Source organism: Miscanthus floridulus, unplaced genomic scaffold (assembly GCF_019320115.1).
Source record: "Miscanthus floridulus cultivar M001 unplaced genomic scaffold, ASM1932011v1 os_2305_4_5, whole genome shotgun sequence".
In the NCBI taxonomy this organism is placed as follows: Eukaryota; Viridiplantae; Streptophyta; class Magnoliopsida; order Poales; family Poaceae; genus Miscanthus; species Miscanthus floridulus.
In genome coordinates this window covers 15,336-27,896 of record NW_027098219.1, presented here as the reverse complement: position 1 = coordinate 27,896, position 12,561 = coordinate 15,336, and the positions used below count along the sequence as shown (strand labels likewise).

General features: G+C 46.5%; 2 protein-coding genes across 2 annotated transcripts; one reads left to right on the top strand and one right to left on the bottom strand.

Annotated features, from left to right (window-relative positions):
- Positions 1-367: 367 nt before the first annotated feature.
- Positions 368-5,197, top strand: LOC136534789 (brassinosteroid LRR receptor kinase BRL1-like). Its single transcript, XM_066527155.1, has 2 exons — positions 368-678; positions 1,097-5,197. Exon 2 carries the CDS (start codon positions 1,228-1,230, stop codon positions 4,867-4,869), a length of 3,642 nt encoding a protein of 1,213 aa, XP_066383252.1. The 5' UTR covers positions 368-678; positions 1,097-1,227; the 3' UTR covers positions 4,870-5,197.
- A 3,652-nt stretch (positions 5,198-8,849) lies between these two features.
- On the bottom strand, positions 8,850-12,219 carry LOC136534791 (ubiquitin-conjugating enzyme E2 5A-like). The gene is made up of 3 exons (XM_066527158.1): positions 12,047-12,219; positions 10,301-10,518; positions 8,850-9,432 (listed from the first exon to the last, which is right to left on the bottom strand). The coding sequence occupies exons 2-3, from the start codon at positions 10,514-10,516 to the stop codon at positions 9,202-9,204; spliced, it is 447 nt and encodes a 148-aa protein (XP_066383255.1). The 5' UTR covers positions 10,517-10,518; positions 12,047-12,219; the 3' UTR covers positions 8,850-9,201.
- Positions 12,220-12,561: the final 342 nt, after the last annotated feature.

The following is a 12,561-nucleotide window of genomic DNA, read 5'->3' as shown; positions in this document are numbered from 1 at the left end:
ATTCCTACTACTAGAAAAACAGAGAGCTCAAGACAATGAAATATCTTTTTTCACATCAACAAAGAAAAATCACAAACTACTCTATAATTCTCCAAGACAAATTCTTAGTGGAAAAAATGTAATAAACCTAAAAGGATAAAACTATAGAGGAATTTGTTTAAATTTGTTTGGGTAAGAGAGAGAGCTGGGATGGGATGGGAGATGCCAAAAAGCCGGGCTCGGGGGAATCAAATCCCAAGTTTGACCGGGCTCGGATGCTGAGACACACAACTGAGAAAGGAACGCCTTTTCCTACCCCTCGCAACAAGCCAATATTATTCTTCCACGGCCTCCTCTAGACAAATGGATTAATTTTTTGATTAAACAATCCGGCCCCTCTTTCCCGGGCTAATTGCCGTCGCAAGCAAACAAAGCTCGCCGAGGTTTTGTTAATCCGAAGTGCCAATGGCGGGGTTCAGTAGCTGAGTAGCGCCCTTTCTCTCTCTTTCCCTCGTCCTACTTAAATACTCTCAAGTGCCGCTGTGTGTGCTCTTCTACTTTTGCTTCTCTCTCCTCCTCTGCCCCTTCTTCTTCCTCCCCTCTGCGTCTTCGTCTCCAATTGCTGAAGTAGTAGGTTGGTTGGTCTGTTTCTGGTGTTCTTCATTCTTGATGAGGGGCTGGGTTCTTCGCTTGGCCAAGGTGAGCAGCAGCCTCTTCTTCGATTTGCTTTCGTGCCAGTAGTGTAGTGGTTTCGGGTTTGTTATTGGGTTGAAGAAATGTTTGGTTGTTCATTTGGGTACCTGATTAATCTTGATTTTTTTGGTGGCTTTCTGGTCCTCTGGTTTATATTCGTACAACCTGATTGGGTTCGTTTCTTTCGTCCCAAATTAGAGTTGGTTTTCTTCCCGGTATAGTTCATCATCATGGCTTCTTTGAATTTTGGAGGAAAACTACCTCGGGGGTTTGGTGCGCAGTTTGTGCCGATAATTTCGCATTTGCAACTGTATGACTATTCTTGGCACGGCGCTTTCCCTTCCAAATTAAGATTCCTTGTGCTCTTCTATCGTTTTGCTTCTTTGTTAAAAATGATTCGAGAATTTCCTGTGCGAATTTGCAGTGAGGTCATCCGCTCCACAGTCATGTGAAGTTGTCCAAGAATTCGGCAGGACGCAAGAACCGGCGGCCCTTCTTCTCCATTGTGTGCTTCTCCTCTTCCTTGCGACAAATCGAAGCCCGCAAATTGGAGCCATGTCCGCCTCCACGACGGCGGCCGCGTGGTTCTTTGTGGCGTTGGTGTTGGTGCTGCTTCATGTGACGGTGCCCGCCATTGCTGGTCCAGAGGACGAGGCGGCAGCGCTGCTTGCCTTCAGGCGTGCGTCCGTGGCGAACGACCCGCGCGGCGCGCTCTCGGGCTGGGCGCTGGCGAACGCCACGGCGGCGGCGCCGTGCTCGTGGGCTGGCGTCTTGTGCGCGCCGGCGCCCGACGGCCGCGTCGTGGCCGTCAACCTCAGTGGCATGGCGCTCGTCGGCGAGCTCCGTCTCGACGCGCTCCTCGCGCTCCCGGCGCTCCAGCGCCTCGACCTCCGCGGCAATGCCTTCTACGGCAACCTCTCGCACGCCGCGGCGTCGCCTTCGCCGTGCGCGCTCGTGGAGGTGGACATGTCGTCCAACGCTTTCAACGGGACGCTCCCCGCGGCGTTCCTGGCAACGTGCGGCGCGCTGCAGTCCTTGAACCTGTCGCGCAACGCCCTCGTCGGCGGTGGCTTCCCGTTCGCGCCGTCTCTGCGGTCGCTCGACCTGTCGCGCAACCACCTGGTGGACGCCGGCCTCCTCAACTACTCCTTCGCCGGTTGCCACGGCCTGCGGTACCTCAACCTCTCCGCCAACCAGTTCGCGGGGCAGCTGCCGGAGCTCGCACCGTGCAGCGCGGTCTCCGTGCTCGACGTGTCGTGGAACCACATGTCCGGCGCGCTGCCCGCGGGGTTCATGGCCACGGCGCCACCGAACCTGACGCACCTCAGCATCGCCGGGAACAACTTCTCCGGCGATGTCTCGGCGTACGACTTCGGCGGCTGCGCCAACCTGACGGTGCTGGACTGGTCCTTCAACGGCCTGAGCAGCAGCGAGCTGCCGCCGAGCCTCGCCAACTGCGGCCGCCTCGAGATGCTGGACATGTCCGGGAACAAGCTCCTCGGTGGCCCGATCCCGACGTTCCTGACTGGCTTCTCCTCGCTGAAGCGGCTGGCATTGGCCGGCAACGAGTTTTCTGGTACCATTCCGGATGAACTCAGCCAGCTGTGCGGCAGAATTGTTGAGCTGGACCTGTCAAGCAACCGGCTGGTTGGTGGCTTGCCGGCAAGCTTTGCCAAGTGCAGGTCACTCGAGGTGCTTGACCTCGGTGGCAACCAGCTCTCGGGAAGCTTTGTGGACAGTGTCGTCAGCACCATCTCCTCGCTCCGTGAGCTGCGGCTTTCGTTCAACAACATCACCGGGCAGAACCCGCTGCCGGTGCTGGCGGCGGGTTGCCCATTGCTCGAGGTGATCGACCTGGGGTCCAATGAGCTTGGGGGTGAGATCATGGAAGATCTCTGCTCGTCACTGCCGTCGCTGCGGAAGCTGTTCCTCCCCAACAATTACCTCAATGGCACAGTGCCGAAGTCGCTGGGTAACTGCGTCAATCTGGAGTCCATTGATCTGAGCTTCAACTTCCTTGTTGGTCAGATTCCAACGGAGATAGTGGTGCTGCCAAAGCTTATTGACCTGGTCATGTGGGCGAATGGCCTGTCCGGCGAGATCTCGGACATGCTTTGCTCCAACAGTACTACGCTGGAGACACTGGTGATGAGCTACAACAACTTCACTGGAGGCATTCCCCCTTCCATCACCAGATGTGTCAACCTCATCTGGGTGTCGTTCTCCGGCAACCGCCTCACAGGGACTGTGCCTCACGGCTTCGGTAAGCTCCAGAAGCTTGCCATTCTGCAGCTCAACAAAAACCAGCTCTCTGGTCCTGTGCCGGCAGAGCTGGGCAGCTGTATCAACCTCATCTGGCTGGACCTCAACAGCAACAGCTTCACCGGCACAATACCACCGGAGTTGGCTAGCCAGACAGGGCTTATTCCGGGGGGCATTGTGTCAGGGAAGCAGTTTGCATTTCTGCGGAACGAGGCCGGCAACATCTGTCCCGGTGCTGGTGTGCTCTTCGAGTTCTTTGGCATCCGGCCTGAGAGGCTGGCTGCGTTCCCAACCGTGCACCTTTGCCCATCCACAAGGATATACGTCGGCACAATGGACTACAAATTTCACAGCAATGGGAGCATGATCTTCCTCGACCTCTCCTACAACCGCCTCACCGGTACAATCCCGGCAGGCCTTGGGAACATGATGTTTCTGGAAGTCATGAACCTGGGGCACAATGACCTCAGCGGTACAATACCATATGAATTCTCAGGGCTCAAGTTAGTCGGCGCGCTTGACCTCTCAAACAATCATCTCACTGGTGGCATCCCCCCGGGCCTTGGTACTCTGAGTTTCCTTGCTGATTTGGACGTATCCAACAACAACCTGTCTGGTCCAATTCCTTTGACTGGCCAGCTCAGTACGTTCCCGCAATCCAGGTATGCCAACAATACTGGCCTCTGTGGCATCCCTCTACCTCCCTGTGGTCATGATCCAGGGCAGGGAAGTGTGCCATCAGCTTCATCCAATGGAAGGAGGAAGACCGTTGGGGGAAGCATTCTTGTTGGAATCGCGCTCTCCATGCTCATACTGCTGTTGCTGCTGGTCACTCTCTGCAAGCTCAGGAAGAACCAGAAGACTGAAGAGATGAGAACTGGGTACATCGAAAGCCTTCCAACATCTGGCACGTCAAGCTGGAAGCTTTCAGGTGTTCATGAGCCACTAAGCATCAATGTGGCGACATTTGAGAAGCCTCTGAGGAAGCTCACCTTTGCGCATCTCCTGGAGGCGACCAATGGCTTCAGTGCTGAGACTCTCATAGGCTCAGGTGGGTTTGGTGAGGTATACAAGGCCAAGCTCAAGGACGGCACCGTCGTTGCCATCAAGAAGCTGATCCATTTCACAGGCCAAGGCGACAGGGAATTCACAGCAGAGATGGAGACCATTGGCAAGATCAAGCACCGCAACCTTGTACCGCTGCTCGGATATTGCAAGATTGGCGATGAGCGGCTCCTTGTGTACGAGTACATGAAGCATGGCAGTCTAGATGTGGTGCTGCATGACAAGGCCAAGGCTGGTGTGAAGCTTGACTGGGCAGCAAGGAAGAAGATCGCGATCGGTTCAGCAAGGGGGCTCGCCTTCCTCCACCACAGCTGCATCCCCCACATCATCCACCGGGACATGAAGTCAAGCAATGTGCTTCTTGACAGCAACCTGGATGCCCGTGTCTCTGACTTTGGGATGGCGAGGCTGATGAATGCACTAGACACACATCTGAGTGTGAGCACACTTGCAGGTACGCCTGGGTACGTGCCACCTGAGTATTACCAGAGTTTCCGGTGCACGACCAAGGGTGATGTATACAGCTACGGTGTCGTGCTCTTGGAGCTTCTGTCAGGGAAGAAGCCAATCGACACAACTGAGTTTGGAGACAACAATCTTGTCGGTTGGGTGAAGCAGATGGTGAAGGAAAACAGAAGCAGTGAGATCTTTGATCCTACTCTGACAAACACAAAGTCAGGGGAAGCTGAGCTCTACCAGTATCTGAAGATCGCTCGCGAGTGCTTGGACGACAGACCAAACCAAAGGCCAACCATGATACAGGTGATGGCAATGTTCAAAGAGCTGCAGCTTGACTCCGACAGTGACTTCCTCGATGGATTCTCGATCAACTCATCGACGATAGATGAATCAGCAGAGAAATCAACGTAATTTTTTTTTTCTGATGATCCTTGCAGATTTTGATTCTCTGGAGGGATACAATACAACAGCTAGCTCAATCATTTTATTTAGATCCTTGCCTCCTTGTTAGGAAAAAGGTGGCCTCCCCCAATTTAGTAGGAAAAGTTGTGATTTTGATTCCAGTCACTGTAAATAGCACACAAGCATGCGAACAGGGAAGATGGGTAGGGTACAATTGCAGAAAAGCTGGTCTCTCCTGTTGCTGTTGGAGAGACCGGCGTGTATTTTGGAAATCAATCAAATTCCGAGCATTTCGGCATCAATGTTTTTGCTCAGACTCCATTTTGTTGCCTACATCTGAATTTTTCCTACTGTAATATGCAGTATTTGCAACAATTGATACACTTTTTTAGAAAAGTCAAAGTTTTCTTTGTGAGTCATTTTCGTAAATTTCTTGAGCGCAGCTATCTCTGTTTGACAAAACTGTTACACTGACAGTTTGCATAGCATGTTGGCTGAGGCCTGAGGGCATTGACAGAACCTGATCCGTAGATTTTGTTGACAGCACATGAAAAGTGAGTTGTACAGATAAAAAAAGAGAGAAGAAATTATGCTTCTCTGCTCGTCGAATGATTGCTGGGTGTGGTGGATGACATAACTAAGCAACAGAATGAGGGTTCTCATCAGTTGTGCATCCCCCTGAACCTGAACTGGATGGCCGTCTTTTCCTTTTGCTGACATGGTCTGTGATGGATGTAGTAGGTATGGTACCTGCCTGTCGTCCTGGTGGAAAAGACAAACTCAGCCTCACCCTCACCAGGAGAAGTGGAGAAGATAAGGCATTCATGGCTTGTGTGCATCTTCTTTCTGGCTGCGTGTATGAACTGTGTACTCAGCCTCTATAATAATCAATCGATCTATCAATCGTCTCAGCATCCAGCTTACTGTTGCATTCACTTGGAAAGAAATGAGCAGCTGACTGATCTCAGGACGCTGAACCTTGAAGAGAATAAACATGATCCACACTTCCAATGCGTGTATGTCAAAACTGAAAACTGAAAATGTGGTGCTTGCATCTCCATTTAATTTTGATCTGGACACTTAAATCTTTTCAGACTTGAATACCTGGGTTGCTTCCTTAACCTCAATTCTCAGGAAGGACCCTAACTTTCTCACTGACCAAACAAACGCCTTTCCTTTCTTCAGATAAAAATGAGGTGGGCAGAGAGAGGGGCAAGCGTCGCTTTCAGTAGTTTCAAAAGGATTTGGTATCTGTTAGCTGAGCTAACCCAGGATAAGACAGCACGGCAAGCGTGCGGCCGCCCGCACGTGCGCACACACACGCGTCGCCTTTTTCGTTGTCAAGGATCTCATTCATAATCTCATTTCGTGTTGAATAGTCGAGCATCAAGTCAGAAGCGTGTGATGGCCGATAAGTGCGACGTGATTTAGGCAGGAGTATCCAGACTTTGGAGACGACAATGACGACCCGTGCCTTGGTCACCTTCTTCGACGTACAGGAGAGTAGAACGACATGAACCATGGGACCAGCAGCAGCAAATCTTGACAGCCAGTCACCTCATCTCTCCTTCTCCTATGGTGCCGGAGCCGGATTGGTCCGGAACGTCCGATAGGTTACGGTAAGTTCCATTGCTCATTTGATCTGAACCGTTGATCCACGCGTTGGACGGTCTAGAACGGATGCCGTGGGTGGCTACTGCTTTTGGCATCCCGGCACAGGGTTTTTGATCTCTTTTGATTTGGTGTCACCATCACTTTACATCTAATAAAAGGGCGCTCTATGCACACTGATCTCAATTTGGGGCGCCCTTTACGTCCAAAAAGGCACACAGATAGTACTCAGCCAGCTGATTGGGTAAAGTGAGTGTCGCGAAAAGGTCAAACACCATTTGCGTGTTCCTTTGGGTTTAGGATCTTTTAGTAGTTGGGCAGTAGAGATACGCTTAGAAATGCAAGTGCCACGGATGGGATGCCTATACATTGTTTATTTTTTACTCAAGATGAAGACTTGCATACAATACAACTCAAGTAACTTGGTCTTTGAGGTGCCGTCCTGCAGATGCAATTAGGTTCTATGATGGTCATCAGATTACCTGCAAATGTCCATGTCTCATTGCAATTCTCTGCTGTTGTTTGTTTAACTGATGCTTGGTAATTTTCTAGTATATATGTTTGCTACATAGTCTTGTGCGCAACATTTGTTTTTCATTTTTGTTTTTGGATTTCTGTTTGTCCTCTGTCAGAGCATGATCTTGCCTGTGGCTCCGTTCGCTTCGCTGAAAAAACAAGACGAAACACTGTTCCGGCTGATTTGTTGCGAGAGAAAAATATTGTTCCGACTGAAAAAATAAGCTGAAAAACACGGATTATAAGAGAAGCGAACAGGGCCACGGGTGCCTGTACAACCTTTCACAAGTATGTACACAAGTGTCAGGCTTTTCCCAGCGAGCTGGCTACAGGTATACCAAATGAAGACCTGTACTAGTCTTTACAGGTAAACAACTTGTTCGCTTATTGGTTTCAGCCAGCCCAAATCAACCAGCCAACAGTGTTTTTCTCTCACAATAAACCAGCACCAGCCAGCTCAAACCAGCTCAGAAACCAACCAGCGAACAGGCCGAAAAAGAGAGAAAGTACTGATGGAAAATTCTCATCGGGTAATTCAAAATTCAGCCTTGTCAACCATGGTTCCTGCAGTCCTGCCTCCTGGTCTAACATATAACTAACCTCATCTTGTATGTAAGGGATTCCATTCCTACTAGTTGATCGGGAAAAAAAAAACAGCTATAAATACCACAAGTGACCTGATACAGACAGACCAAACTGGCCGGTTGGCCATCAGACGCAACCTCTTCTGTCCATCTCGAAGAAGAAAGAGCAGTCTATGACTTTCTACTGCTAGTGCAGATGAAAGCTGGGAGAGGGTAAACACCAGAAAGCAGCAGCGTTGCAGAACAAGTATGGTCACGTTCAACCAACATTGATGTACCTGACAGCACTGGCGGAGCCACGTTAGGGCCATCCTGGGCGCCGACCCCCCTTGCTCGGGATAGATTTGCAAAGAGAGCCTGTGTCTTGAGTAGCATACATGCACATTTGAAAGTTACAACTACGCATACACATCTGCATCACTGCATGGCCTAGCTACATGCATTCATCTACGCCACGACTAAACTTGTATTAGCTTTTTTTTTTAGTCTAGCTGCTTCCATCCTGATGATGCTAGGAGTATATTTCAACGCATTATTACAAAACTTAATTAGCATTTGTGTTTAACTCATCTGGCCGTTTCAAATGAGTACTGCTGTTGTTTCCCCTGTTTGCATGCAACTGCATTATAATATTTCACTTATATTATTATGTTCGCTTGGAGAAATTCTGAAGGAATTTGGATGGTTTGGAGGAATGCTGGAGGAATTTGTGAGAGAAAAACACTGTTCCAAATAAAAAAAGAAGCGGATCAAGTCGGATTTAAGGGCACGCGAATGGGGCCACATGTCTATTTAGCTCTCTTGTTCTACTTAAGAAGGACAAATGACAATTAGTAGGAGTTCATCTTGCAACAGCTTACACTCATCAGGTAACACATAGTACACTGCATATGCATTAATTTGTCTATTGATATATTTAATTTAGCTTACAAACTCCTCCACTAGAATTGTATAGCTGTGTTATATAGAAAGAAGATTATGCCTATAACTAGTGATTAGTCACAAGACTAGAATTGCCCCCCCTTGAATTCTAACCTAGCTCCGCCACTGCCTGACAGTTTCAATGAGACATGCAAAAGTTTCAGCAAGGCAGTAGACCTGCAAGCCTCTTCAGTAAATAACTTGAGCCATTTGGAAGTAGTGGTTGCAATTGTAACAATATGTAACTGAAGAAATTGGATTTTGGGTGTGTCCGATTTGTCAGCAGGCAACCAGGACCACTCCGTTCGAGTCACACAGTGCAGACCCACATGTCTCAAATTCAAGACCACTGGACTGTTAATGGAGAAGGGAAGCAAAGCCATCATCTGAATTATAACATCTTCACAACATACAAACTGCTACTGGTTTCTTGACAAGGTTATACATGCAAATTCCATGGCCACAAATGCAATTCAGGGAACAAAGTATAAACCAAGGTTTTGGCGAAGAACTCAGACTTATCCAGTTTCAAAAGTACTGTACACACAGAGAAACTTTGTTCTGAGAAGCTAATATAATTGACACAGCCATCTGGGCTCTTAACACGGTATGATGATCTTTGCTGTGCCCATGACAGGAAACCAACCAACTTAATTCTTACAACGTCGTGATGACCTTTGCAGTGGCAATATTGTTCGGTGAGACAGAATCATCCCATTGCATACTTCTGGGTCCAGGCCCGTGCAGTTTCCTCATAGCGCTGCCTCTGGTTCTTGTACATGTGGGCGATCTCAGGGACAAGGGGGTCGTCCGGGTTGGGGTCAGTGAGGAGCGAGCTGATGGAGAGGAGGACCTTTGATATGGTCAGTGCAGGGCTCCATTGCTCCTTGAGGATATCAAGGCAAATGCTCCCATTAGAGTTGATGTTTGGGTGGTAAACCTGTATTTTCTCAGTGAAACAATCAATTGAATTAGTTGCAAGAAGGATAAATAGCTTTAAACAGAACCAGAATTGTGGAACAGTTCAGATTGTTTCAGTATGCAAGTTTATAGTATCGATCAAGGTGATATACTTGAATGACGGATTCTTTAGATTAATAACTAAGAGAAAATTTTCCATGCTGTTTTGATAGCATGAGACTACAACCATTCAGCCTGATATATCAGAAATACTACTACGAACTGTTAGTACCTATTTTTGTGAAACCTGTTGTACTCTAGCCTACAAAACTTTAGGAAGAAACTCAAGGGAATCAACATGATTTCAGTTGCATATAGCAAGGCCAGTGAACAATTGCTGCAGACTGACACTTTCATATCTGAACTTCAGGATGCTAGGAAGTACTCATATTTGAGCTCTGCCACATGACAACTTATCCATTATCCATTGCGTTTCAAGCGTCACTAGTACCAAATTTCAGGAAGAAAAATAACTCTACTAAACTGCTGAAGCAAGTAAAATGTGTTTATTACGAAGAACAAGTACTTAAGGATTCAGCATGATCTTAACTATTTACTTCACATTAGGAAGAAAAACCAAAGTTTTGAAAATAAAATGGTGATGTAGAGAAGAACTGGGCATGTTTTATTTTGCACAACAGAGAAAGAGTTTTCACAATTTTGTTTTGACATGATTTTGGAATGGGGCCTTTTCATCATGAATTTCAGACCACACGTATTGCCTAGTATGTTAATAACAAGGTCATGCGCAACCATGACGATTGGCTAAAGAATAGAGGTTTGAATACTTGTGCAGAATAAAGGAATATCAAAAGGAGAGGGAAATCATATTAATAAGATCAGCTCACTTTTGTTTGGAAGTTCACTTTTGGAGGCTTAAAGGGATAGTCAGGAGGAAAATGGATATTAACAAAGAAAACCCCTCCTGCATAGGGGCTGTCGCTAGGACCCATGATTGTGGCCTGCCAGTGGAATAGATCCTCTCCAGCCGGCCCTGCACTGCATGATGTCGGTGGGTCCTTTTGCAGATCCATGAGTTCCTTCTGAATCCTTTTGCTTGCCATATCTGAGAAAGAGTATATAGTGATCGAAAGAATGATGAACATGGTCAGAAATGACTTTGTGGCACAGCCACTGTCGGTTTGAAGTTTCAAATGAATTTCTTGGTATGATTATCACAAAGTCTGAACAAATTTATATGAATGTTCCACAAACTCCATCAAAGTATAAGGAATGCTGAACTAGAGTTCAAACATATTAGGAGGTCAATGACCATCTCTCTTCCTTTCCAAACTTTTCTCTTTTGCAAAGAAGCAGGGACAGTCAATATTTATGGCTGTTCAAAGTGTCACATGGATCACATGAGTCATGAGAGAAATATGTTAAAGGAATTTTCGGCCATTGGCTAAGTTCATTAATTAATAAGAAGCGATCACTGTAAGCAAAAAACAAAAAAGCAGCTCAATACTCCCCCGTCTGTCAAACTTCTTTTATCTTTGACCAAGTTTATAGAAAAATACACCAACATCAACCACATCAAATTAATTTCACTAAATTCTCCATGAAATATATCTTGATTGTTGCATTTATATGAACTTGTTAATGTTAACATCTTTTTTCAAAAAGGTACTAATTTGAGATTGCAGATAGACTGAATCATATTCTCGAGAGTAGCTGTTATCACTTTGACATCTAGCTAGATTTGCACATGTCCAATATGACACCATTGCATTCAATACTGACATTACCAAAACAAGTTCAAAGAAAGATTGTATCAGCACAAATAGCATGAATACAAATGACTAGTAATACTGTTAAACTGTTAGAACATACTTTCAAGTAAGCATATTATGATTGTCGATGTATATCCAAGTCTAGCTATTCCAATCCAAGCAGGAACCACTCAATCGTTGTGGTAAATAAAAAAGACAGATCTGCTCGTCTATGCTTTCCCCCAAAAGTCAAGCTGTTTGCATTCCCCCTTCAGATGTTAGCATAAAAGATTTGAGTTCTTTCGGCGAAATGGTAAGTATATCAAAGATCAATGTAGAGTGAGATAGACAGCTGTTCGATAAAATTCAGGTAGGAGTTATGGAAACTACTAATTCGAAGTTTTGAATGTAGATTTTACAGAATTGGACCTATGTCCTGTGCATTCAGAAACTAAGAGACCAATCAACTAATCCTCCATCCTAATTAGTTAGTGCAGTGCTACATTTCCTAATCTTTTGTCTGAAATTTCCCGATCAAAAATCTTGAGGTATCTTTCTAGATATTCACAAGCGGGCCTTCTCAGAATTTCAAGATTCTATGAAGGTAGAAAAGAAACAGTTAAGTTCCAGCGAAAAGGTTTCGATCATCAGTTCTTTCTCCCTTTTCCTAAAAGTCAACCCCAATCCTAGAAAAATCAAACTATTGACTATCGTTCTCAGGCACGAACCAGATGAATTCTTGCATCCCTTGCACCCAAGTAAACCTCACAATTAAGCAGCAAGCCAAACTGAAGCATGTCAGATCGCACTGCATCATGAACCCGACGAGCAAGAAGTAGATTCCAATGAATCAAGAGAGATGTGAAAGAAATCGCAGATTACCTGGAGAATTTTTGTCTGTGCTGCTCTGATGGATATACGTGGAGAAGGAGGGGAAGAATCTCGATCGCCGCAAGGCTCTGAAGGAGGGGAATGGGATTATAGGCGTGGGAGACCAGAGATGGAGTCGTCGCTTCTCTTGATCGAGTGCAATTGGCTGCTGCGTATTATTTTAACCGATTTCTGCTAGGCTCACTCGGTTTAGAAAAAATATAAGGACTAGGCATGTTTGAACGAGAGAAGGCTAGTTGTTAATTGTTAGTTGGGCTAAAAATTAATTTAAATTAGCTAAGATTAGCTGGATAGTTGGCTATCAACTAGTTGAAAGGTTAGCTAAAAATTAGTCCATTTATTAGCTCTGGATGCACTACTAATTTTAGCTAATTTTTCAGCCTGTTCGCTTGTTGGTTTCAGCCAGCCCAAACCAGCCAGCCAACAGTGTTTTTCTCTCACAATAAACCAGCATCAGCCAGCTCAAATCAGCCCAGAAACTAACCAGCGAACAGGCCGTTTAGTTA